Source organism: Bos indicus, chromosome 9 (genome assembly GCF_029378745.1).
Source record: "Bos indicus isolate NIAB-ARS_2022 breed Sahiwal x Tharparkar chromosome 9, NIAB-ARS_B.indTharparkar_mat_pri_1.0, whole genome shotgun sequence".
NCBI classification, from domain to species: Eukaryota; Metazoa; Chordata; class Mammalia; order Artiodactyla; family Bovidae; genus Bos; species Bos indicus.
This window is the reverse complement of record NC_091768.1, coordinates 80,729,812-80,757,788: the sequence shown is the minus strand read 5'-3', so window position 1 is coordinate 80,757,788 and position 27,977 is coordinate 80,729,812. Positions and strand designations below refer to the sequence as shown.

Here is a 27,977-nt window from a genome sequence, read left to right as displayed (position 1 = left end):
CCCAGCCTCAGAGCTTTCTTTCTTTCTCCTCCTTACTGTCATTTTTGCTTGAGACTCTTCAGGCACAGAGCATCAAACATTTCTGACCGGATCCAATACGACAGGCATTATTCTCTAGACAGGACTGAGCAAAACGAGAAGGGGCTCTGAAGGCCAGCACGGCAGCAGCTTCCCCTCCTCGGTGCTCCAGTCCTCTTGCCAGCATCACTGTCTGTAGGGATGAGGGCACAGCAACTGTCTACTGCCGTTTGTTTTTATGAGATCCCCTAATAGAGTAACGGCTTCCCAGGTGGCTCAGTGGTAAAGATTCTGCCTAACAATGCAAGAGACACAAGAGACGCAGGTTCAGTTCCTGGGTGGGGAAGATCCCCGGAGTAGGAAATGGCAACCCACTCGTGTTCTTGCCTGGAGAATCCCATGGATAGAGGAGCCTGGCAGGCTACCGTCCAGGGGGTTGCAAGACATGACTGAGCCTGCAATGCATTTATGCACTAACAGAGTAAGTGAAATGGTGTGAGAGCATTTAACATAGTATCTGGTGTATAGCACTCAATAAACGTTAACTGAATTTGCCAGAAGATCTAGTTTCTCCCCATTTTCCTGGCTTGCCTCATTTTTTTCAAGAGAAAGTACATAAGTAAGTTGCTCTGTGTACCCTGCAGCGTAACACAGAAGACACTTATCCAAATAGGCAAAATGATTTACAGGTGGCCTTGCTGAAGGATGCCGAGGCCGAGAAGACTGGGCCACTTTGATGAAGTGATTTGACTCAGACCATCTCAAATTCTTGTTGAAAATAGGAGGGGGGATAAATCATAAATTTTAAAAAGGAAAGCAGTTTAACCAAAAGCTCTTGATGAAGCAGAACAAGATGGGCCTTAGGAATCCTTAGTCAAATATTTCACTGGGTAGGTGCAGTTGATTCGTTAGGCTACCCATGCAGAGTGTATCGGATCATTTCTTCTCAAAAATATTCTTTTGCAATTGTGTACCTCTGAACTACATATGCCTTCTTAGAAACCCAGAGATGGTTTACAGATGCTAGATATATTTAATAGTCATTTTTTTAATGTAGCTAATTCTACTGACAAAACCTTATTTTCACATATTAAAAACAAACATATTGGGTAAAATATATGGTAGCTTAAATCTGGGTCCAATTGTTGAAACAAGAAGACAAGGCAGGAAGACGTTCTTTCCTTGCCAAAATTTATACTTTATAAATTAGCCCATAAAACCATATGAAACCATTGGCTCTATGGTGCCAAGGAAATAATATATCACAGGGAAACAGTAATAAGCACAAATGAACAGGCTTTTGTTAAACAGCCTCAAAGAAAAGGATAAACAGTGATTTCTGAGTCACATAATGCCTAAGTCCCTTTCTCATTTTTGATGTATTATCCTAAATGAGAAACTGTGGCCAGCTTGGAGTTCACGTATATAGCTGAAAGTGTCTATCAGGTGAATGATAAAAAGCAAGATTGGGTCTGGATTGTCAAAAAATTTAGAGTACTTGCGAAAAGCTTCATGATCAGAGTGCTTGTGTTCAAGCCCAGATGGCACCATTTCCTAGCCATGGACCTCATGCAAAGGACCTAGGAAATGGGAACCCTGTCGGTCAAGCTGTACGACAGAACCCTCTTCTGTGGAGTAGGAATGACAGACATTCCTACCTTTGGGGACTCTGAGGATTAAATAACAGACTACAGCCCTTAGTCTGGTCCACAGCAGTACGTAGGAGAAGCAAGTTCTCATTCATAGACTTTTCAGGCTCTTGAGTTGCTATGGGTTTTGTCACTATGGGAAGGGAGACGGCGAGAAGTTTCAGAAGGTAAGCTATAAATGGAACTGCTGGTCCCCAGCAACTGAACAGCTGGAAACAAAGAAGAAAGGCGACAGCAAATGTCTCCAAGTGTGCGGCAACTTCTTTAGAACTCTACGGTAATCTGAGAGGGAAATCTACATTCTACAGGTAGAATTTCTCTTTTTTTTTTAACTTAATGAAAATGATTTTTGGGGCTTCCCAGGTGGAGCTAGTGGTAAAGAACCTGCCTGCCATGCAGGAGACATGAGAGATAATGGGTTTGATTCCTGGGTTAGGAAGATATCGTGGAGGAGGAAATGGCATCTCACTCCAATATTGTTGCCTGGAAAATCCCATGGACAGAGGAGCCTGGTGGGTTACAGTCCATGGGGCCAAAAGAGTCAGACATGACTGAGTGACTGAGCATGGCAGCACAGCACAGAAAATGATTTTATTGTAATGATTATATGTTTATTTCAATGTGCAGTAGAGAAATATAACCAGCATGTCAGTTCCCATCATAGATATTATGGTTAGGACAAAGCTAACCCTGAGTATTTAAAGCATTTTTCAAATGCAAGTTAATTAAAGGTAAACAATGCAGGTCCCAGTTGAGACTCTGGTTCATAAGTGATGGAGGTAGGGGAATGCCAGGTAGGGGCTTTCACCTGCCTGACAGTGCTTTGGGCTTTTGTTCGGGGGCTGGGGATCCTCAGGATTCAGGGCAGGTAGACGTGCAGGGACTAGGGAGCGAGAGTGTCAGGAGCAGCATGGGAACCTGAAGGATGCTCTCTGGCCCTTGGATCACTCTTCCGTCTCTGCAGTCAGAGACAGCAGCCTGGGCTGCAGGTGTGATTTAGGAAGTAGCACGGCCCAGGATGTGACCATGGGGAGTGGTGGACCAGTCAGACAAAAATATTACCCTATCAATGATTCTAGGGACCGTCTTCTTTTGTTGACTCCATGCTAATTTTGACAGCCATCTCCTGGGTGTGAGCACTCGTGTTATTTTCTTGGCATGGGAGCGCTGAGGCTGTTTCTGTTAAGTTATTTGTGTTTGTAGGAAGGCTATCATTCTAATTTCATAGTTGACTGTGAAGGTGAAGAAAGGGGAGGGGCCCTTCTTAGGATTAAGAGGTGAGGTGATAAAAATGGGCCCAGAAAACTCTTCTCCACACGTGCCTTGCTACCTGGGCACACCACTCATCTATGCTGAGGATTCTTTCCTATTTCACGTCCCTCCCCAGCCTTTCCTTGGGAAACAACACGCAGTGGTGGGAACTCAGAGAAGCAGAAGAGCAGATGGGATGGAACGGCCTTTTCTGGTTCCCTCTGGGACACAGCTCCCTTCATTTCCCTCATGTTGCACCAAACCTCTGGGGCCACCACAGCCCAAACTTCTGGTACATATTGGTCCTCATGGGTAAATGAAGCAAAGACCCAAGCAACAGGGTAAAGGGACATTTTGAAGAGGGAAGTTTCTTGGGAAAGTTTTTTCATCAGTGCTTAGCAGACAGAGGGCAGGGCCACCTGTGAACTGTGGGTACACACAATCTCTCCCCTCGCCATCTCTCATCTTCCCACCTTCCCACCTGTGTCTCCAGGACACATCCCCCTAAATCCGGAATCATGCCTCCACTTTTGTTCCCAGGAAAGTTTGAAAAAGGCAGGATGAATGAAAGTCCGACCTGGGACTGGCTTAGTGGCAAAATAAGCAAATCATTAGCATGGTAATTGCACAAGGAAAAGTTAATACATTTTGGGTAGGTGGAAAGTCTACTAGCTTCTTCCTTGGGGGGAAATGTTCCTTTTCATATTGGCTGATTTAACCCAGCACATTTTGATCCAGCTAAAACAGGTAAGAGTTACCTCAAAACGCCCACAGGGGCTGTGTAGTAATTTCAGGAACACCCACACAGCAAATTGTTGTTTCTTTTTCTACAAACAAGGAGATGGTTCTGAGGCAGAGGATGGCGGGGAAGGGTTAAGAGAGAAACTGAACTAGAGGGGTAGGGAGGGAGGGAAATATGCAGAGAAGGAAGACAAAAAATGAAAGTGTTCCTTTTTTCTTTCCTTAAAAAAACAAAAAAGAAGATATTACTGCATCTTGTTCTTGGTCTCCCAAACAACAGCATACAAAAGATCCTGGTTTGGGGCAGGGGGGCTCATATTTTTGAGAACAGGAATCATATACATTATTAGTGTAACTGAATTAACATTAATTATGATAATTATTTGGAGAAGGCAATGGCAGCCCACTCCAGTACTCTTGCCTGGAAAATCCCATGGACAGAGGAGCCTGGTGGGCTGCAGTCCATGGGGTCGCAAAGAGTTGGACACAACTGAGCGACTTCACTTTCACTTTTCACTTTCATGCATTGGAGAAGAAAATGGCAACCCACTCCAGTGTTCTTGCCTGGAGAATCCCAGGGACAGGGGAACCTGGTGGGCTGCTGTCTATGGGGTTGCACAGAGTCGGACATGACTGAAGCGACTTAGCAGCAGTAGCAGCAGCAGCATGATAATTATTGGGCTTCCCTGGTGGTTCAGATCGTAAAGAATTTGCCTGCAATGCAGGAGACCTGGGTTCAATCCCTGGGTTGGGAAGATCCCCTAGAGAAGGGAATGGCCACCCTCTCCAGTATTCTTGCCTAGAGAATTACATGGACAGAGGAGCTTGGCAGGCTATACGGCCCTTTGGGCTGCAAAGAGTTAGACACGACTGAGTGACTAACCAGAGAAGGCAATGGCACCCCACTCCAGTACTTTTGTCTGGAAAATCCCATGGACAGAGGAGCCTGGTGGGCTGCAGTCCATGGGGTCGCTAAGAGTCGGACAGGACTGAGCAACTTCACTTTCACTTTTCCCTTTCATGCACTGGAAAAGGAAATGGCAACCCACTCCAGTGTTCTTGCCTGGAGAATCCCCGGGACGGGAGAGCCTGGTGGGCTGCCATCTACGGGGTTGCACAGAGTCGGACACGACTGAAGTGACTTAGCAGCAGCAGCAGCAGAGTGACTAACACAATCAATGTTAATTATTAATAGCATAATTAACTAACAATTCTACTTTTTCTCGATCATATATTTCAAATCTATATTTTGCTTATGGATATAAGTATGAGAAAAAGATATCTTCATTTTCTGAGATATATCTGTGGCCCTTTTGCCCAGAGAGAGTGGGAACTCTATGAGTTGGTCCAGAGGACATGATACTTCTCTATAATTTCTAGGGGACTATTATTTCTTTTTAACTGGAGGATAATTACTTTACAATGCTGTGTTGGTTTCTGCCATACAACAACATGCATCAACCATAAGAATACATATGTCCCCTCCCTCCTGAACCTCTCTCCCAACCTCCACTCCATCCTATCCCTCTAGGTTGTCACAGAGTACCAGGCTGAGCTCCCTGTGTTATAGAGCAACCTCCCATTAGCTACGATTAGAGGCAGATTTTACTCACTGAACCTGGTATCTACATATCTGAGTTGCTGGACTAAAGCAGGGCTACCTGTGACGAATTTTGTATGGACTTTCAGAAAATGAACATAAGCCATTTAGTCAATCGTGTAACATAAGTGATTTTCTTTGAGAAGAATTTCAAATGTCAGATTTAGATAACTGTTCATGATAATGCTGCTGAGACTGCACCCAAAAAAAAAATGGTATTGGCAGAGACTGAATGGAAAAAAAAAAATCTGCCTTTCTTGGCTCAGAAAATATCCATGATTAGTTGCATTGGTTTTATAGTATATATTTTTATATCAACACAGATAAACAATAAATTACCTGAAATTCTATTAGTTTTTACCTATTTTACATGTAGTTATTAGTCTCAACAATTGTTAATTCTATTTCTTGAAACTAGCGATTTTGTTTCGGCAGCAGTATGCCTAACCCATAAGGCACATTAAGATAAATCATGAATAAGCCCTCATGGTGACCTCATTCCTTGCTTCTCCTGCTTGCTTTCCCAGCATTCTATGCAGCTGGCTCGAGCCACATGACAGTCGTCACCAATGAGACCTATGGGGATGCTGGCTGATGGAGCTTCTGAGAAAGGTTTATTTGTACGACGAAAAGACAAACCCTTTGAGGAGAGCTCCCTTAAGAGTGTCTTCCTCTCTCTGCCTTGAGCATGGTTGCAAAGCATACAGTATGTGGTGGTTCATCAGCCCAGAGATTGAAAGTAGCAAGTTCAAAGAAAGTCAGCACTCCAGAGATAGAAAAGTAGAAAATAGAAAATACATAAGCTTCAAATGATAATACTGAGCCATACTACCCTAAAACTTCCTGCTTACAGACTTCTTATTTTATGAGACCCTGAATATATTTATTGTTTAAACCACAGTTGGTTGGATATTCACTCAAAAAACACTAAATTATTTAGACATTGCTTCTGATGCTTGGGTTATAGCAGTAAGCCAAACAAACAAGCTCTCTAACCTCACAGAGCATGTACTAAGTCAGAGAAGACAAACCAAATAAAATAAACATATAATGTGCCTGGCAGCAGGAATCATGATGGAGAATACAAAGCAAGTTAAGGGGACAGAGAACGACAAGGGCTAATTTATAAAGTTTATTCATGGGAGCTGTTCTGAGGTGAAATAATTTGAGCAGTCTTGAATGATGTAAAAAAGTGAGCCAGGTGAGTATCTGGCAATACTCTGTTTCTAACAGCTGAAAGCATCACTAACTTACACATCCAGTAAGTTTTTAGTCATTATTCAAAACAGAGCTCTGATATCATCATTTCTGGGAAGTCTTTCAGGACTTTCTACTCACTAAAATAAATTCCTTCTTCTTGTAGGTTGCTGCTGCTGCTACTAAGTCACTTCAGTCGTGTCTGACTCTGTGCGACCCCACAGGCGACCCCACAGACAGCAGCCCACCATGCTCCACCATCCCTGGGATTCTCCAGGCAAGAACACTGGAGTGGGTTGCCATTTCCTTCTCCAATGCATGAAAGGGAAAAGTGAAAGTGAAGTCGCTCAGTCGTGTCCGACCCTCTGTGACCCCATGGACCGCAGCCTACCAGGCTCCTCCGTCCATGGGATTTTCCAGGCAAGAGTACTGGAGTGGGGTGCCATCGCCTTCTCCATCTTGCAGGCTACTTCTATACTTATATGTATTGTTATACTCTTCATGTCTTCTTTTAATTCACTTGTTGAGATAACTTATATAAAGTCACCTTCTCTAGACTGTGAGACCCTGAAGGGCAAAATCTGTCACTACTGTCTTGGCTCCTAGCACTACCTGGGAAGCTCCATATACCCATAAATAACTACTGATTTGAACAGAACTTCCATTCTTTGAATGCTCTGCCTATAAACGAGTGGGTTATAGTAAAATTTTGTTAAAAGTGAAGTTACATTTTGTATTGAAGGAATTTGTTTTGCAAGCTGACTTTGCTGTGTTAGCATGAATGTGTACAAATTAAATAGTTCAACTACGCAGAAAATCTTTGGTTTTCATTTAGCAGAGAATATATAAGATGGTTAAGAAGCAACTCAGCTCCTTATCAGGTATATCTGACTGGTCATATTACGTCCTTGGTCTTTTGAAAAGACTATCAAAAAGGTGATCATAGGCAACTAACCTAGGTTAGGTAATGATCGTCTTCTGAGCATTTCTCCTGGAATGGGAGGAAAATGCTCCTTTTGCTTACTGATCTTGAATGAATCCTCATCTCTAAACCTTCCCCCTTGCACCACTCAATGCACACTCATTTCAGCACAGGAGTAAAGCCTAAGACTGACTCAACATCAAAGAACAAGGTTTAACCATAAAATATGACCTAGCAGATATTATGGTTAAACCTAGTTCTTTGATGTTGAGTCAGTCTTAGGCTTTACCCCTGTGCTGAACTAGGTTTAACCATAAAATATGACCTAGCAGATATTATCGGAGAAGGCAATGGCATCCCACTCCAGTACTCTTGCCTGGAAAATCCCATGGGTGGAGGAGCCTGGTAGGCTGCAGTCCATGGGGTCGCTAAGAGTTGGACACGACTGAGCAACTTCACTTTCACTTTTCACTTTCATTCATTGGAGCAGGAAATGGCAACCCACTCCAGTGTTCTTGCCTGGAGAATCCCAGGGGCAAGAGAGCCTGGTGGGCTGACATCTGTGGGGTCACACAGAGTCGGACACCACTGAAGTGACTTAGCAGCAGCAGCAGCAGATATTATATTCTTAACTTCAAAGGTGACTAGAAAGGGTATTGGAAGAAACTTAAAACATCAATGAAGGCTTACAGAAAAAATAGAAAAGTTTGATTTTAGGTATTTGTGTGAAAATTTAATACAGAGAGGATCAGGAGATATTAAGTGTATTTAATCCCAAGTTTTCCCTTAATATCAAAATAGAAGAAAAGACATTTGCTTTTATTTACAATCTCAAATGGAACCAAATTTCATTCCTTTGTGTTATGTTAACAGACATTGATATTAGTAACTAATATTCATTAATAAGTTTGTTTTCCATTTAAGGCAATCTCTTACCTCTGAAAATCAGAAATGAACATTTTTTTTAAATTGTAGAAGTATTACAATCTAAATTCATATGCATCAAAAATTTTTTCTGAAGGATGGCTTAGTTAGCTAGTGTATCAATAAATGAAGAATTTGAAGAATCTCGTTTTGAAAATAATTTCTAGATACTTTTTCTTTGAGTATGCACCTAAAATTTCAATTTCCATTTTCCATGTTTCCCAAAGAAGCAGGTACCATACAGTTCCCATCATAAGCAAAAGTGAATTTTACAGGGATCTAGACTAGGTTGTTCCATGTCAAATCTTCATAAAATCTTTATAAAAACATGATTATAACACCAGAAAAGAGTTACTTAACAGCTCTAAAACTAAACTCCGATGAAAGCCTCAAATTCCAGTAAAGCTCATCCAGGCACATGCTGGTTTGCTCACAATATCTTGGATCCCACCCTAGGTTAGACCAGATTCAAATTTACAGGACTTTCTCAGACGGTTCCCTATTTTTTGAGACTGGTACATCCTCATCGTCACCCACCTGCAAAAATTAGTTAAGCAGCAATCTCACATTGGGTAGAGCTGCCTAAGTGAGGCCAGGGACAAAGGTGTACCAAGAAGGTGGCGAGAGTGGATTATGTGCATCCTGCATGCAGAGCAGCTGTGGATGAATGGGATGCACAGACTTGAACTGATGGAAAATATGATTGTTCTTCATCATTAAATGAGCTGCTTAGGCCTACAGCTGGGGACCTATTTAGGACTTTTGAAAGAGGCAATTTAATACTCATCATACTCATTTTTTACTACTCTTATTTTCTTTTTATTTTTGGTTGAAAGCCTTAGCCTGTTCTCTTAACTAGAAGAGTATCTGCCAGCATGAAAGTCAACGGAACTCACGGGAGACAAAAGACATTCTTGGTTTGATTGCTCCTAATAAACATCAGTGCTTCCAGACCACATAATGTCATAGAATTATTTGTAATGCTTCTTTAAAAGGGTGACAGGGTTCAGAAATGAACTGCACATGGTAAGATGAGCCTCCCAGGGGTTGTCCCTGCAAAAATGAGCTGCAAGGCTTTGGGAGTGGTGGTGGTTTCCGGCCATTAGCATCACTAATCAAGGCCAGCTTTGCATTTATGGGAATCTACACAAATCAGGATGATACATGCTTTGTTCACTCAAGCAACCCTGCCTGGTTTCTTCAAGGTTATGCTGAAACAAAGCTTCACCTCAATTATCTTGGGTTGGAATGCTTCATTACTTTTATATATCCTTGAGAGAGACAGACTGCATGAAGTAGAGGCATCAGGTCCATGGGTCACAGAATCATACTTAGCGCTTCATGCGCACATAAAACAATTACTGTAGGCTCTCAATTAACCTCGTTATTGGAGGAAGCATTAGTGGAGAAAATACAAGTCCTAGATAACCTACCCGGGTCTTTCTTGCTGCCACATTTGCAGCTGAGGTGAGAGAGACAGAAATAATGGAAATGTCCGGAAAAGCCTAAGGTGGAGAGGTCTCTTTGGGAAACTTTGAGCAGCAGTAATACATTCAGCTGCCATTCTGCCCTCTTTTCAGGCCCATTGCCTTTTTGCCTTATATGCTAAAAGTCTCTTCAGTTTCATGTCCAATTCTTTGGAACCCTATGGACTCTAGCCTGCCAGGATCCTATCCTCTGTCCATGGGATTCTCCAGTCAAGAATACCAGAGTGGCTTGCCATGCCCTTCTCCAAGGGATCTTCTCAACCCACATTGAGATCGAACCCATGTCTCTTATGTCTTCTGCATTGTCAAGTGGGTTCTTTACCACTAGCACAAGGGAAGCCCTTTTGCCCTGCACCAAGAAGCAAAAATGACATTGCTTTCCCCTTCAAACTTGTGGTTGACAAAAGTGTGGAGCTGAGAAAGCTGGAGAAGGCAGCAGAGGAGGTCTTCTGTGAGGCTGGCAGTCACCTGGCAGTCAGAGCCTGGAGGCCCTGGGGACTGACCACAGACTTCTAAGTGGAGTCTCTGCATCTTCCTTCTTCAGAGGCTCAAGCCACGTCCCAGGCTTTCTGGGTGCAGGGAGAGTGCTGGGATTTTCCCTTTAGCATTTTGACTGTGTCAACCAACATGATACAAGGTGTTCAATTACAAACGTTATAACCAGTCATTTGCATACATAGGCATTCTTACACTACAGATTCCTACAAGTCATGGGCATCACTGCTATTTCCATCTGTCTGATGTAACGAACCCTTTGGGTTGGTTACCTCCCTCTCAGGCCAAGAGCCACAGGAAGAGTAAAGATGACATCTCTTCAAGTGATTCCCAGTGATGCTGCTTCAGGAAGGGCTCATATGTTAACAAGGAAGAAAGTCTGAAACTACTGTGGAATTCCAGATCCTGGGGGAGATATAGAAGGGCAAGGGAACCTCTGAAGTCACAGCAGAGACTAGGGCTCATTTGAAAGGAAAGCTGGGAAGTAGACAGAAAGACAAGGGAAATATCATTAAACTGTATGTTTACATGCAAAAAAAATTGGATAAAAATGATTGTTAGTGTTTCATTGCTCAGTTGTGTCCAACTCTTTGCAACCCCATGAACTGCAGCACGCCAGGCTTCCCTGTCCTTCACTGTCTCCTGGTGTTTGCTCAAACTCATGTCCACTGAGTTTAAAATTATATAAAAATGGTTATAAAGAGTCAAATTCATATCCTCTGAAAATATGACTTTATAATAAAATTAGTGGAATCTAGGAAGAAGGCATTTATCAATCTTTTTTTTTTTTGGCCTCAAGGAATTTCTGTGTGTTAGTTCAGTTGCTCAGTCGTGTCCGACTCTTTGCGACCCCATGAATCACAGCATGCCAGGCCCCCCTGTCCATCACCAACTCTTGGAGTTCACCCAGACTCACATCCATTGAGTCGGTGATGCCATCCAGCCATCTCATCCTCTGTCGTCCCCTTCTCCTCCTGCCCCCAATCCCTCCCAGCATCAGAGTCTTTTCCAATGAGTCAACTCTTCGCATGAGGTGGCCAAAGTACTGGAGTTTCAGCTTTAGCATCATTCCTTCCAAAGAACACCCAGGGCTGATCTCCTTCAGAATGGACTGCTTGGATCTCCTTGCAGTCCAAGGGACTCTCAAGAGTCTTCTCCAACACCATAGTTCAAAGGCATCAATTCTTCGGTCTCAGCCTTCTTCACAGTCCAACTCTCACATCCATACATGACCACAGGAAAAACCATAGCCTTGACTAGACGAACATTTGTCGGCAAAGTAATGTCTCTGCTTTTGAATATGCTGTCTAGGTTGGTCATAACTTTCCTTCCAAGGAGTAAGCGTCTTTTAATTTCATGGCTGCAGTCACCATCTGCAGTGATTTTGGAGCCCAGAAAAATAAAGTCTGACACTGTTTCCACTGTTTCCCCATCTATTGCCCATGAAGTGATGGGACCAGATGCCATGATCTTCGTTTTCTGAATGTTGAGCTTTAAGTCAACTTTTTCACTCTCCACTTTCATTTTAGAGTGTGAAATTAGGTAAAGAGACACAAAAAATCAAATGCCAGAGTAAAAAACAATGGAAAATGCAAGGCAATTACAGGCCAGGATTCTTCCTTATATTAAACAGAGAGACAGAAAGAGAACAAGAGCAGGGCAGAGGAGAGGGAGGCTCCAAAAAGCTCAGGAAAAATAGAATGCTAGTGACTATGAAAAGGAAAGTGGCTCATTTTAACAAGGAAAATTATGACCCAAATATTGACTATAAAATATCAGCAGGCAAGAAAAAAATAAGAGTTAAAGAAATTAGTGAAACAGCACATCTCTGATTCATTATTTATTTTTTATATTCCTCTGTGAAGTTCATCGGCTAGGAAAGGTGTATACATTATATCATGAAAATATGATATTACGACTTTTGGCTCAAAAAGGAGCATAATAAAGGCATTATGATGTCTCCTCTGTCTTTTAAAATACAGAGAAAACAACAAACATAGTGAAACACGGGAGAAAATATTGGATATACTCAAATCAAACAAACAAGCAAACAAAAAGACTCCCATTCTTTTTACAAATCACAAAGCATGCATGGACTAAATTCAGGAAGGACACTGAAAGTGGACAAATATCTCAAGTCTCAAACAGGATAAAATGTTTTAGGCTAAAGTAATGTCAGAGGCCTATATGCAGATCAGGAAGCAACAGTTGGAACTGGACATGGAACAACAGACTGGTTCCAAATAGGAAAAGGAGTTCATCAAGGCTGTATATTGTCACCCTGCTTATTTAACTTCTATGCAGAGTACATCATGAGAAACGCTGGGCTGGAAGAAGCACAAGCTGGAATCAAGATTGCCGGGAGAAATATCAATAACCTCAGATATGCAGATGACACCACCCTTATGGCAGAAAGTGAAGAGGAACTAAAAAGCCTCTTGATGAAAGTCAAAGAGGAGAGTGAAAAAGTTGGTTTAAAATTCAACATTCAGAAAACGAAGATCATGGCATCTGGTCCCATCACTTCATGGCAAATAGTTTGGGGAAATAGTGGAAACAGTGTCAGACTTTATTTTTTGGGGCTCCAAAATCACTGCAGATGGTGACTGCAGCCATGAAATTAAAAGACGCTTACTCCTTGGAAGGAAAGTTATGACCAACCTAGACAGCATACTCAAAAGCAGAGACATTACTTTGCCAACAAAGATCTGTCTAGTCAAGGCTATGGTTTTTCCAGTGGTCATGTATGGATGTGAAAGTTGGACTGTGAAGAAAGCTGAGACCGAAGAATTGATGCTTTTGAACTGTGGTGTTGGAGAAGACTCTTGAGAGTCCCTTGGACTGCAAGGAGTTCCAAGCAGTCCATTCTAAAGGAGATCAGTCCTGGGTGTTCTTTGGAAGGACTGATGCTAAAGCTGAAACTCCAGTACTTTGGCCACCTCATGTGAAGAGTTGACTCATTGGAAAAGACTCTGATGCTGGGAGGGATTGGGGGCAGGAGGAGAAGGGGACGACAGAGGATGAGATGGCTGGATGGCATCACCGACTCAATGCACATGAGTTTGGGTGAACTTCAGGAGTTTAGTGATGGACAGGGAGGCCTGGCATGCTGCGATTCATGGGATCGCAAAGAGTCGGACACAACTGAGCGACTGAACTGAAGTGAACTGAATGTTATAAATGTCTAGAGGGCATATGCAATGAGCCTTTGATTAGAGTAGCAAGACACACAACTTAAGCTCATAGAGACACAGTCTGACACCACATAACAGAAGCGGGCAGAGCAAAGAGGAAAGGATAATATTGTATTTCTATTTGACTTTGTATTTTGTTACTACTGTATTCCTTCTAATCAAGGAGGATCCCCAGAATTAGTGACATGCCTATAGAAATTCCAAGGCAGTAAACTGGAAAAGGGAATGCCTAACCACTCCAGAATTTGGTGGATAGGTCCATGGGGTTGCAAAGAGTCAGACATGACCGAGTGACTAACACTTTCACTTCAAGCAGGTAAAAAGTAACAGAAAACGCACAAACTTGGATTTTCTAGATAATTCTTTCAAGTAGAAAGTGTAGGTCTTTACAGTTTATGGCATTGGAAATTTTCTCTTAGATAAGTATTCTCATAGAAGGTGTTTGAATTTTATAAGGCAAGTCTAAAGAAGGAAATATTGAATAATATATAAGGTATTTAACTCTGTTATGTTAAGTAACCAGTTTTGAGAGATCTGCTAGATGGCTTTAACCTGAGCAAACATCTAGATTTTTTGGAGGGTAAGGATGAATGAGGAGACATACAACCGGATCATACTACTTTCCTTGTCCTGTTGTTAAGAGTTTAAAGGTTACTTCATTCCAAGAAGATACAACTCAGTATGCAGAAAAAGCAATTCAGTAATAGTCTTGGTGCCCACTAACTGGTCTTAGAACAAGTGTATAGAGGCTTCAGCCAGGTATAAATGTGGCAAATATGAGTAAGAGCCATTGGAAAGATTTAAAAAGCAACTTTCTGACTCTGCCTACAAAGGACCATGGACTTGGTACACGGGTTTCTATTTCTCCACCTGATTTCTATCAGGTGGCCGATGAAAGTTCTATATTTGAATTACACAAAATGCTCTTAATTGTTATCACAATTTACAAGTGTTCTCTCATTCTTCTGGCTCTTCACAGGTTAAAATCTATAGAGTCTCATGGTGCCCTGGCCCTCTATGTAGAGATGATGGGCGATTAACAAATCAGTGAAGGAAGTTAAGCTAGGGAGGGAATCTAACTGAAAACAATGGAAATCAATGGAGCCAGAGTAGAATCAAACATTAAGCGGCATTTACTTAAGTGATATTGGCTAATGGCACCACTGAGTAAGTGAAGAAGTATGAGCTATTACTGACTTCCTCTCCCAAGTTCAAAAATACAAGAATGATCACAGACCCATACATTTTAAGTCTGGGCTGCTTAAGAAACCATTACAGGTTGAATTGTGTCCCCCTAAAATTCCTCTGCTGAAGTCCTAACTCTCAGTATCTTGGAACGTGATTTAAAGAGGCAACGTCTTTAACGAGGCAAGTGAGATTAAATGATGTCATTGAGGGCCAGTATGACTGTGTCCTTCTAAGAAGGGGAGATTGGGACAGGGATACACAGAGGAAAAAGCATGTGAAGATACAGGCGAAGGAGGCCATTTGCAAGGCAAGGAGAGAGACCTCTGAAGAAATCAACCCTGCGGACACCTGGATATCAGACTTGCAGCCTCTAGAAATGGGAAAAACTAAATTTCTGTTGTTTAAGCCACTCAGTCCGTGGTGCTGTGCTATGGCAGCCCCAGTGCAGAAGCCTATAATTAGCCGTTTTCCCTCTGAGAAGTCTAATATAAGACTCATTTCTTTTGTGGTTAAATGCGATTTACTTCATACTCACAACCCCAACAGGAAAGGCCAATACAGCCAGCATCCAGTCCCGGAGAGAGATGAGCTTCTTGAGCTGTCTTTCCTGTTCTTGGTTCCCACTTCCTCTAGTCAGAAGACTGGAAAGATCAGTCAGCACACAGATGCCAAAAAAGACAGCTTGGATAACCTGGAGGGAGACAATGATTGGTAGTAAGTCAATAAGATAGAAAGAGACCCAACCTGGAGAAGAGCAAACCAGCTATACCTCTGCAACATGACATAGGGTAAGAGAGGATGAGAAGCATATCTAAAGACCTGGCCCTGCAAACAGAGAAAGACTCAGATATTTACAACGTGCTATCGTAGGTGAGAAAATCCATCTTAAAACACTACTTCCATTTTTGCTAAGGACAAATGCAAAACATGCGCGAGCAGAAACTGGTATCAGTTCTCAAAATGACATATTCCTTATTTTAAAACATCACATCTGTGGTTTAGTAATATTGACTAGTGCAGTTTAACAAACATCTAAAAAGTGCAAAGAAAAAGATATAATAAATGAGACAATTAAGTCTGAATGTGAAGAAACCTTCCTATGATTTAGTCTCTTAGGGTCAACATTTTTTCTACCAAAGGAAGTGGTAGAAAGCTTCTAGTCCTTGAGTCACAGAGAAATCAACTGAAAGCAATCAACAAGCCTGAAACAGAGCAATTTTCTGTTTTCAAACTTGAACTAAATGACCTCCATCTGAAGTTTTCAATCTTTATGAAATAAGATCTTTCCGAAGTAAGGTAAACTTACCCATTTTCCCCCCAAACGTACAACAACTTGTACATTCCAAAATCAATTACAAATTGAATTACTTGCATAGCTATGTTTACTTGGACCATCACAGAGACCATTGAAATGCTAGAGCCCAGATATTCGTGAAATTCCTAAAGTGAGGGTAAAAGTGTTGGTGATCCAGAGGTACGAGTGAAGGCAAGCAGAATACTGTAACATAACTTGGCAGATGGTAATTCTACTTATGCAAAGGGCAGAAAATATATTCCATGGGCTCAAAGTCATACCCATTTAGCACCAAGAACATATTCAGGGGAATTTTTCTAGTTCCATTTACAAGAAATAATTTACTGATGATGTATTTGTACAAGATACAATTTTGTTCATTATGGTTAGAAAACATAACAAAATAATTTTCTTGGTGGATTATCATCTTGGCAGTGGAACGAATCTGTGAAAGTTCTGTTCCTCATTGAGGCACAGGACAAAGCGGGGAGAAGGACCCTCAAAATTACTTGGTTCTATCTCTTGGAGAAGCACAGACACACTCAGTTTTGTTAACCATTCTGGTTAAATTTTTATCTAAGCCGCTTGAAAAATTCCCAAATATGAAGATTCCATCACCAGGTAATATACCAGGCTCTTTTGAAATCAGCAAACCCTATAGTTATTAGTCATTCTTAGCCAGAATAATGTTCTATTCTTCTTCATAACTTGGCCTACTTTTGCCTTCAATGACTTAAGATTTCTTGCTTTTCTACAAACCAGAAAAACCAGAGAGGGAGAAGCTAAGACTGCCATATTGAGCATGGCACAATTAAAAGTGTTGGCAAGAATCATGCTATGATGACCAGAAATAATTTAAATGACTCAGGGAATAATTTGCCACTTGGGAAAATTTTCCATCGCACATCTTAATGACTTTAGATGTTAGACCTTTATGTCAACCCTAATGGGGTTTGAGAAATTGGGGAGTAATACTGGAGAATAATAATTTCTATTATAATCTGGTAGTGAACATATTAAAAAGTGTCATCCCTTATCAATAATCAGAGAGATGCAAATTTAGATCACAATGAGATAGCATTTTTCTCATCCATGTAACTATTGACTACTGTAATTTAATTCTGACAGTACCAAGGGTTATAAGGATGGAGAATAACCAGAATTCTTATGGTAGGAATGAAAATTGGGAAAACCACTTTGAAGAAAAACTGTTAGTGGCTAGTGATCTAAAAATTCATTTACTCTTTTATCTAGTGACTTCACTATGAAGTCACATCTACAAGAAAGTTAATTTCAGCATTCACTGCTTCAATAAATGAATACAATCTAAATCTCTTAATAGTTGACTAGATAAATCATGCTAGTCATACAATGGAATCCTAAGCACACATCAATTTTTCAGTCTCACAACAAAATACTAAACAAACAAAAAAGGAAACAAAAAACGCTGCATATTGATACCATTAAAACAAATGTCAAAAAATGCAAAGATAAATTCAAAGATGCATGCATATGAGGTAAAATATGAAGAAACACATGGAATTAATAACACTAAAATTAAGTACCTCTACAAGGAGGATGAGATTGAAGGAAGGACAGAAGGGCCTCAACTATATCAGTATTTTATTTCTTAAGTTGATTATTGGGTATACGGAAGTTTATTATAGTCTTCTCTATATATTTCATTATTATGAAACATTTCCAAATAACTTTAAAAAGAATGGTTTTCTTACTTTTGGAATATGGTTAACTAGTTTCTTTCAATTCCCTTCCTTCCAAATCAGTTTCCTCTAGTTTTAAAGATCAGCTAATAGTAGCAGAATTTAGTGAGCTCCTACTCAAGTGAGTTAGGTGAATTTTAAAATTCCATGGTCAAGTAACAGGTACCATATTTGACTCCTACCATAAACTAGACATTTGTACTAAATATAGAAATCAATTTTTCATATATTGGGCTTTTCCCCTCTGTAATCAGCCAGAGGAACCTGTTTCTTAAAGGGCTCACATGATGAGATCAGGCCCACTGTGACTAATTCTCCTTGGTCATATAAAGTAATGTAATTAAAGGAGTGATCAAACTCACAGGATCTTCCAAAACCCAGTGGGAGGAGATTATGCAAATATGAGTATCACTGAGGGTCATTTGAGAATTCTACCCCCCATAAACCCATTCTCAAGAACCCAATTAGGATATACAGGTATTCAAGTTCTGACCAAACAGAGAAGCCTTATAGACTACAACAGGCATTCAGTAGAGACCCAAGACACTTAATACTTAAACAGCAGTGCTAAGATGGCCCTGGAATAAAGGTGACTCTAGATCTAACTCAGCAATATTTAAAAACAAGCCTCAAAGAAAAAACAATCAGGCTGATCTATGAATAACTTAAATACTTGCAAATATAAAATTCTATACTCCTTAAAGGAGGAGAACAAAATCCAAACATTTAACAATATCCAACATCCAATCAAAAATTACTAGACATGCCAAGAAACAGTCCTTTAACCAGGAGAAAATGAATTAAATAAAAATAGGTATAGAAATGACAGAAATATTGGAATTAGAATACAAGAACATTAAACAACTAAATTAAATTAAGAAGTTAAATGAAAACAATGAGAGGAAAAAAATGTAAAGAATCAAACTGAACATTAAAAGTGAAGAAGATATTACCTGAAATTAAAAAGTCACTGCATGGGAATAATAGATTGGCTACTACAGAAGAGAAGATTTAAAATTGAATACACAGCAAAAATAAACCATCCAAAATGAATCAAAGAAAGAAAAAAAGACTAAAAATTAACAGTACCAAAGACTCTTGAGAGTCCCTTGGACTGCAAGGAGATCCAACCAGTCCATCCTAAAGGAGATCAGTCCTGGGTGTTCATTGGACGGACTGATGCTGAAGCTGAAACTCTAATACTTTGGCCATCTGCTGCGAAGAGCTGACTCATTTGAAAAGACCCTGTTGCTGGGAGGGATTGGGGGCAGGAGGAGAAGGGGACGACAGAGGATGAGACGGTTGGATGGCATCACCAACTCAATGGACATGGGTTGGGTGAACTCCAGGAGTTGGTGATGGACAGGGAAGCCTGGCGTGCTGCGGTTCATGGGGTCACAAAGAGTTGGACACAGCTGAGTGACTGAACTGAATTGAACAGTGAACTGTGAGAAAATATCAAGCAATCTAATATACATGTATTAGAGCTCTGAAGACACAAAGGGTCATGTAGAAAGAATATGTGAAGAAATAATGGCTGATGTTTTTCCAAATTTATTGAAAACTATAAACCCACAAGTACAAGAACCTTAAGTAATGGAGCATGTACAAAGAAAACTACATAGGCATAGTGCAATAAAATGCTGAAAATCTGTGAAAAAAGAGGATATCTTAACAGTCACTACAGAAAATGGCATCGTGTACAGAAAAATAAAGATTAAAAATATCTCAGACTTCTAAGACAAAACAAGCCAGAAAACAGTACAATGATATCTTTAAAGTTCGTAAGGGGGAAAAACCCTTAAGTCAAAGGTGAAAGACTTTTTCAGACAAATAGACAAATAGTCAACAGACTTTCACTAAAAGAAATGTAAAAGGAATTGGGAATATGATACCAAATATAACTTCAAATTTAAACTAAGCAATGACAATTGCTAAAATAGTAAATATGTGGATAAACATAAAAAAACTTATCTTCTGATCTGTTTTATTTTTAAAGATAAATGACTACTTAAGGCAAAAATATAACAATATATTGTGAGGTTTTAAACATATTTGGAAATAAAATTATGACAATCATAGCACAAAAGATAAGAAGGGAGGAATGGAAGGCATACTGCTGTTCAATTCTTAGTTACATATAAAGTGGTATAATATTATTTGGCAGAAGACAGTGACAAATTAATGATGCATATTATAAACCCTAGAGCAACCTCTCAAAGAATAAAATGGAGATCTTCAGCTAGTGTATTGGTTTTCTGTGCTGAAAGACAAATAACCACAAACTTAGTAGCTTAACACACAAATTATTAGTTTCCAGTTCTTTAGGTCAGAAGTCCAGGTAAGTTAGTCTGGCTTCTATGCTCAGGGTATCACAATAGCAAACTTACAGTATTGGCCAAGTTGGGCTTTTATTTGGAGGCTCAAGAAAAGGATCTACTTTCAAGCCTTGAGCCTTAGCTCTTTTACACTATAAAACTGAAGTTTACATTCTCTTGTTAGCTGCCAGCCAGAGTCACTCTCAGCTCCTTGTATCTGCTCTCCAATCCATGTACGATGGCTCCTTCCATACTCAAATCCAGAATATCAATTACTCTTTATGCTTTGCTAACTGCTAAGTCACTTCAGTCGTGTCCGACTCTGTGCGACCCCACAGACGGCAGCCCACCAGGCTCCCCATCCCTGGGATTCTCTAGGCAAGAACACTGGAGTGGGTTGCCATTTCCTTCTCCAATGCGTGAAAGTGAGAAGTGAAAGTGAATTCGCTCAGTCGTGTCCGACTCTTAGCGACCCTATGGACTGCAGCCTACCAGGCTCCTCCGTCCATGGGATTTTCCAGGCAAGAGTACTGGAGTGGGGTGCCATTGCCTTCTCTGCTTTATGCTTTAGATCTTTTTAAATCTCTCTTCTGTTTTCCTCTTCTGGCCTGAAAAAGCTTTCTAATTTTAAGGGCTCGTGTGATATTAAGATCAGGCCCACATGGATAATATTCTTTCTTAAGGTCAACTCTTTGTATATCAGTGCAATCAGAGGAGCTATAGCGCATTCATTCACAGGTTCCCAGGATTAGAGTGGGACATCTTTGGGGGCCAATTTAGAAATTCTAAATTCTATCTACTGTAAATAATAAACAAATAGTAGAAATAAAATGGAATATTAACAATATCAAAGTAATCTAAAAGAAGTCAGAAATTGGGGGAAAGAAACAAAAAACAGATGATACAGAGAAAAGAAAGTAAGACAGCAGACTTTAATCCAACAATGCCTATAATTACATTAAATACAAATGGTTTAAAGTTTCCAATTAAAAGGCAGAGATTGACAGATTGCATTTAAAAAACAAAGAGCACTACAAGTATAAAGATGTGGATTTGTTAAAAGTAAATGGATATGAACACTAATCATAAGAAAGATGGAATAGCTATATTAATGTCAAAAGAAGGTTTCAAGATAAGCAATATTACCAAAAATAAATCATGATAAATGGATCAATTCACTAAGAAGGCGTAATGATCTTAAATGTGAACTACTATAGTTGAGCTTCAAAATGGAGGGAGCAAAAACTGATTTAACAGAGGTTTAAATTGCTCAATAAGTTTTTTAAAAATAAATAAATGATTCACTTGTTCTTGGAAAACATATGCTTTTATGAAGATTTAAAGTGCAAATGAAAGGAGAGAGATAGAATCTCATATTCCAGAAGAGAAAAACAAAAGTTCTGCAAATATAAATATAATAGTCAAAACATTTTGCCAAATTTAGATTACTGGTATTATGAAATCTTGTACATCTCTACAGCTGATTCCTCTTCTTAGCCACTGGTGTTGCTAACACAGCAGTGCCCTTGCCATTACCTGGTGGCCACCTGTCACTGTCTGTAGGTCTCTCCAGTGGCTCTCCCCTGCTTATGACCACACTACGGCTGCCATGCCTTACCTGCTGTGGAAGACCTCCCCAAAGAATGTGGGAATCAGAGAGAGGAGATACCACAAAACAATTTTCTCCCAATTTCCAAACATCAGGAGACACAGAGGGATGTTGGGTATTGCTATCTTTTTTTTAACTCACACTGGCTAATACTCAAAAGATAATACCTAAAAATTATGGAACAGTCCATCATTTCCTGCAGAGAAGCAAGGATTGACTTTTGGTTATTTGTTCATTTAAGAAGCAGTTAGTCAATATTGTTAAACCATTTATACTTCTGCCACTTTGTTAAAATCTGACTTGTGCTGAAAGCTAACAAATCACGTTAGAAACATTTCACTCTGCTGCCTATATGTATCACGCTGTCCACTGCAACTTAAAATTCATGAAGTTAAGAATGTAAAAGTCACATAAAGATGCACAAGTGAATCTTAAGTAGGATTCCCTTGAAGCATTATTCAGCTCCAGCCATTCTGCAGAGCTGGCATTTTCAAACCATCAGCTCAGCATGACATACATATACACCATCTGGCTTTGAGTTCTTAGCAGGCTGCTTGATCTTATTATTTTGTATCACGTGTAGAAATGAAGTGGTCAAATGTATCATATCTCTCCAAAAAATATAAATAGAAATCTATCAGAATGGGGAAAAAAAAAATCCCAGGATATTTTGCAGTCATTCCAGCATTTATTCCTCTAGAATGTTCTCTACTGTTTAATTCGTTCTGCATCTTCCATCCAACTCCTCAACTTTCCCTGGCAGAAAATCACAGCTTATTTACTGAGTCATTTTATGTTTAGGATTCACTTCCACAAGTGTGGAAATGTACCCAAATTCCATTCATGTCTTCATCTTCCTTGACATGAGTATCTTTATTAAATTAACATTATTTTCCTTTTTCTCTGGAATGCACTAAACTATTACAATTCTGTTTGTATTAGAGGGAAAATTCATTAGACTTCTAACATTTATTCCCAAACATATAGGACATAGTTTATTGAGAATGGATTTTATTTCATTTCACTAGGTCAACTTCAATATCCCTAATTACATGTAATTGCACCAAAGCTATAGTCTCTATATCAGGTTATGTCATTACTTCAGTTGCTAATTTTTACATTTCTGAATAATTGGCCAAACTCAGGCAAGAACCAAGGATGCACCAAAACAGGAAAAGTAGCATAAGAAATGGAATCATATGAACTTTAAGACCAGTAAAGGTGTCTTGACCTTTGGGAGTAAGATTCCTTATAAATTAACGTATTGCATTTTTCTCATATTTTACTTTCATAAGATTAATGCAAAGAGTACCATAGTGCTTGTTGTGAATATTTTGCTTATTTTGAAGTTAATTTTTAGACACAGCAGACAGAGGAAACAAGAAGATGGAACTCTGAGGGGTGGCAATGAAACTGGAGTGATGTGGATCATGGAATGAAGGAAAACTGTGGAGAGAACAGATGGAAAGAAGGCAGTGAGATTTATAGGTGTCATAAGGGAAGGCCTGGAGGAGTCCTCTATATGAGGACAAGAGCATTAATTAAAGGGGAGATGATAAAGAAGAAGTGAAAAATCTATCTAAGCTCTTCAGTAATCAGAGAATAACATTACGTAAACTTTAGTAAACCGGGAAAGAATGGAATAGACAGACAGATGGAACATGCCTATATAACATACATGGCACGTGGTATGTTTGTGTAACTTCTCCTATGCAGAAGGGTGAATGACACATTTGGAGAAATGGTGCGAGCTGAAGGCCTTTCAGTTTCTCATACATCATGTGGCACTGTATAGTGAAGAGTGAAAGTCGCTCAGTCGTGTCCGACCCTTTGCGACACCATGGACTATACAGTCTGTGGAATTCTCCAGGCCAGAATACTGGAGTGGGTAGCCTTTCCCTTCTCCAGGGGATCTTCCTAACCCAGGAATCGAACCCAGGTCTCCTGCATTGCAAGCAGATTCCTTACCAGCTGAGCCACAAGGGAAACTCAAGAATACTGGAGTGGGTAGCCTTTCCCTTCTCCAGGGGATCTTCCTAACCCAAGAATCGAACCCAGGTCTCCTGCATTGCAAGCAGATTCCTTACCAGCTGAGCCACAAGGGAAACTCAAGAATACTGGAGTGGGTAGCCTCTCCTTTCTCCAGGGGATCTTCCTGACCAAGGAATCGAACCGGGGTTCCTGCATTGCAGGTGGACTCTTTACCAACTGAGCTGTCAGGGAAGCCATGGCACTGTATAGCATAAACAGTTATTCTGTTTTCAGTTCATAAAACTTTCAATGTAGTTCTTGCTCAAAACCAATCCATGGCAATAAATGTATTCAATAAAGAGTGAATCTGAAGGAGTGAAATACCATGTTGAAAGAATACAAGAGGTACAAAATAGCAGTACCATAAAACACAATCTTCTAAGGGACTCCCCCTTCATTCCACAAGTGCCTTACTTTTTAATAGTGCATAACTCCTTCTTATTATCAAGAGTGAATGCCAAAAGTAGTTTGGCACCAAGGGACAGTGACTCAATATGAAATCAGATGAGTGAATTCGGCAAGGATTTCTTCACACGGGTTTCCAGTGCCTTCCTTGCTAGAGACATCTGAACATCTCTGGCAGTTCTACAGAATGGAGCCTACAGGTACATGGAAGGCATCATTAGTTACATGTTTGAATGCTACTCTGTAGAGAAACCAATGCATTAAAAGGTACCACAAGCTCCTTCTGCCTCCTTCATCCTCTGCGACTATTCCCATCAGACGTACTGCCTGGTGAATTTTCCGCCACTACCCTTGGAGAGAGTTAGCCTGAACAAGCCAAAATGCTTCTCTCGCTCTAATGACTGTAACTCATTTTTCTAAATCCGCCATTTAAGTGATGTGCTTCAAGCCCGAGTATTTTCAAGGAATCTTCACCACAAACATTTTTGAGGAGATGGACTCATTGCATCATCAAGCCCGTGGTTTTCAGAATGCGATTTAGAGTCCTTGCCCATGTACACAGACATTTACCTCATACTGCTCTATCTCATTACTGAAAATCGATGAAATCAGCTGAAAGTCACCACTGGCAAGCAATCTATTCAGATAGAAAGAAAAATAAGCTTTTCAGTCAGAAATAATGCACTTAGATAAGCTGCTTTGGAAAGGAAATCTTGTCCACAAAATTTGTTTACAAACATCACAGAATTGTTTTCAATAAGTAGCAAGGAGAGCAGTCATCTGAAGAAAGCCTTGCATGCCCTTCACAAAGTAATGGGTGCAATCATTCCATGTTCTAGCAACATCCTGATAAGAGCACTGCAGGGTTCCTTCTGGGGATTCCATTCTAATCTGCAAATAAGGACAGAAAATTCCCCCTGGGTGTTTCCTGTGTTCCACTGACTTTAGAAGCTACCCCAAACTTTTTACAGGCTTAAAGATTTTTTTCAACTATTAATATTAGCGTGAATCTGAATTAAACACACTATTGATTCATTTAACAAATATTTATTAACTACTACATACAAAACACTTAGTAAACTATTAATGCAGCAACGCAGACCATTAAATGATTGCACGCTGTGAGCAAATGTGAATGTACCTGGAAATGTCTAGCCTCTAACTTAGTGGCATCTGCGTTTACTAAATGCACAGTAACAGTGGTGAACAATTATTTAAAGAAAAAAGATGTTGTATCTTTAATAACACAAATTTGTTTCAAAGTGCATTAATTTTCTAACACTGTAAAACTGGCTTTATCCAAGTAAATGTTTACTTGTGCAGCAAAATATTATTAAGTGGCAAACATAATCATTAAAGAACTAGATAATTCTGAAATCTAAATAAAAGGAACTGAATTAAGATCAAACCAGATGCTAAGTTATGACATGAAAGTGTTAGTGTCAGTCATGCCCAACTCTTTGTGATCCCATGGACTGTATGTAGCCAGTCAGGTTGCTCTCTCCATGGAGATTTTCCAGGCAGGAATACTGGAGAGGGTTGCCATTCCCTTCTCCACAGGATCTTTCCGACCCAGAGGCTGAACCTGGGTCTCCTGCATTGCAGGCAGATTCTTTACTGTCTGAGCCACAAGTGATGACATAAAATCAGATAATCATACATAACCCATGTGCAATCTATATATAACAAGCTAAACTATGTGCATTAAGAGCACGTACTTCTGCAGGTAACACTGTATTAATTAAGCCCATTAGAAAAACATGGTCCCTGTCCATAGATGTTTCTGCTTTAAATACTTATCAATCTATTGATTTTGGTCTAACACTGAGTCTACACAAAGACTATGTCTGCATAATTGTAGACAAATACTTGACAGGAAACTGAATGGTTAAAATACTTACGAAAGTGGTTCACTGTGTCAAGATGCTGACTTTTGCCTTCAGAAACAGGGTCTTCCTAGACAAAAGCTTCTAGATGGGCTCTGAAAGGTCTTATTCCCTATCAGACAGCATTTTCCATTTTAAACCCAAACTGGCCACTGTTCTACCACTTTGAAGTTAACTGCTGCAGAGCATAAGAGGTATGATGAACCATTCTTTTCAATTCTATTCTCTACTAGTTCATCTATGACTTCATAACGTTTTACCTCTTTGTTAAGAGTATTATAAAATCCCTGGGTTCTTATAGCTTGAGACGGTATGAAGCTAGTGCTGGAAGGGTCCTACCAGTAATCAACTTAAGTGACAATGTAAAATCTCAGAAAAAATGACAGGTCCCTGAGACATTTTAAAATTCATTAATGATTCAGAAAAATCTGATAATACCAAGTGAGGAAGATGGTGTGGAACAATGCTAAAGGGAGCATACTTTGGTTCAATCACTTTGGAAATAACGGCATAGGAAAGCTGAGGATGCATACATATGTTAGTGGTCTTATGCCTGTCTCCTGGCACCTAGAGTGCGTAACCTGAAATGAGATTGTTGCTTTAGGTATATGCTTCTGTCCTTTAGATGAGTATGAAATTTTTAAAAAGTCAGAAATGGTACTGTAATTTATTACATTAAGAAATTAAGAAGTACATTACAGTTCTCAATTACTCAGGTAACAAATTAAATACAACCATTACTTTCTTCACAAAGTCATCACCTTAAGTTTCTACTAGGAAACAAGATATTCTTATGCTTAAAAATAGAGTTGACCCTTGAACAGCACAGGTTTGAGCTGCATGGTTCCACATACACATGGATTTTTTTCAATAGTAAATACCATGCTACTACATGATCTGTGGTTGGGTGTGTACACAGATAAGGAACCTCAGATATGAAAGGCCAACTATAAAATTATACACAAGTTTTTCTACTGAATGAGGGTCTCTAACTCCCACCTATTCAAGAGCCAACAGTAACTTAATGGACATAATTTTGAGTCGTAACTAAACTGGAACATGATTTTCTTGTGCTTAAAAACTGGTGACAGAGCAGCTTCTCACCAGCTATCGTTTTACACACAGCGGTGTACATACGTCGATGCTACTTTCTCCACTCGTCCCACTTTCTCCTTCCCCCACTGTGCCCACAAGTTCATACTCTGTATCTGCCATCTCCATTCCTTCCTTGCAAATAGGTTCATCAATTCCATTTTTCTAGATTCCATATATATGTGCTAATATATGATACTTGATTTTCTCTTTCTGATTTCCTTCACTCTGTATAACAGCCTCTAGGTTCATCTACCTCATTAGAACGGATTCAAATGCTATATAACACAGGGAGCACAGCCTGGTGCTCTGTGATCACCTAGAGGAGTGGGATGGGGGCAGAGGAGGGACTCAAGAGAGACCTGACGTATGTATAATTATGGCTGAATTGCACTGTTGTACAGCAGAAACCAACACAATGTTTTAAATCAATTTTCCTCCAATTAAAGAGTAAATAATAACAAAATAAATAAACCAAGACTTTAGATCATGCATAGAGAAAAAGAAAAAAATTGGTGACATTTAGAACACTGGATGTGTAAGTTTATGTTAGGTTTTAGATTTCACTTTTTTTTTTTTAAGCAGGGTACATTTAATACAAAGATTGATTAGGTTATGATAGGAGAGTAAGTATTACATGTAAAGAGGATGCTAGATGGTGCCCTGGGGCTCAGGGAGAGCAGCCAAGGAAAGAAGAACTTGGAAGAAGTCCCCTACCCAAGGATGGGCTTCAGACCTCACTGAAGACGGTATGCTGGCAGTCAGGGAGATGATGGAGGTACAGGTGAGCCTCTGCCAATGGGCAGGTACACAGAAGGAGTTGAGTGACCATTGTGGGCAGGAGACCTGGAGCAGGTGGTGGGTGCCCAGGTTGGGGGGGAGGGGCTGCAGGGACTGTACACCCCCTGCCTGTAGCTGGGGCTGAGCAATACTAAATGTTCTTCTACCCACACAG

General features: G+C 40.0%; 1 protein-coding gene across 2 annotated transcripts in view; it reads right to left on the bottom strand.

The window, feature by feature from the left end:
* Positions 1-27,977, bottom strand: part of AIG1 (androgen induced 1) — a 272,202-nt gene that overhangs the window by 172,897 nt on the left and 71,328 nt on the right. For both annotated transcript variants that reach the window (XM_019967525.2, XM_019967524.2), the window contains exon 2: positions 15,202-15,357. In XM_019967525.2, the coding sequence (XP_019823084.1) occupies positions 15,202-15,357 (156 nt within the window). The remainder of the gene's footprint in view (positions 1-15,201; positions 15,358-27,977) is intronic.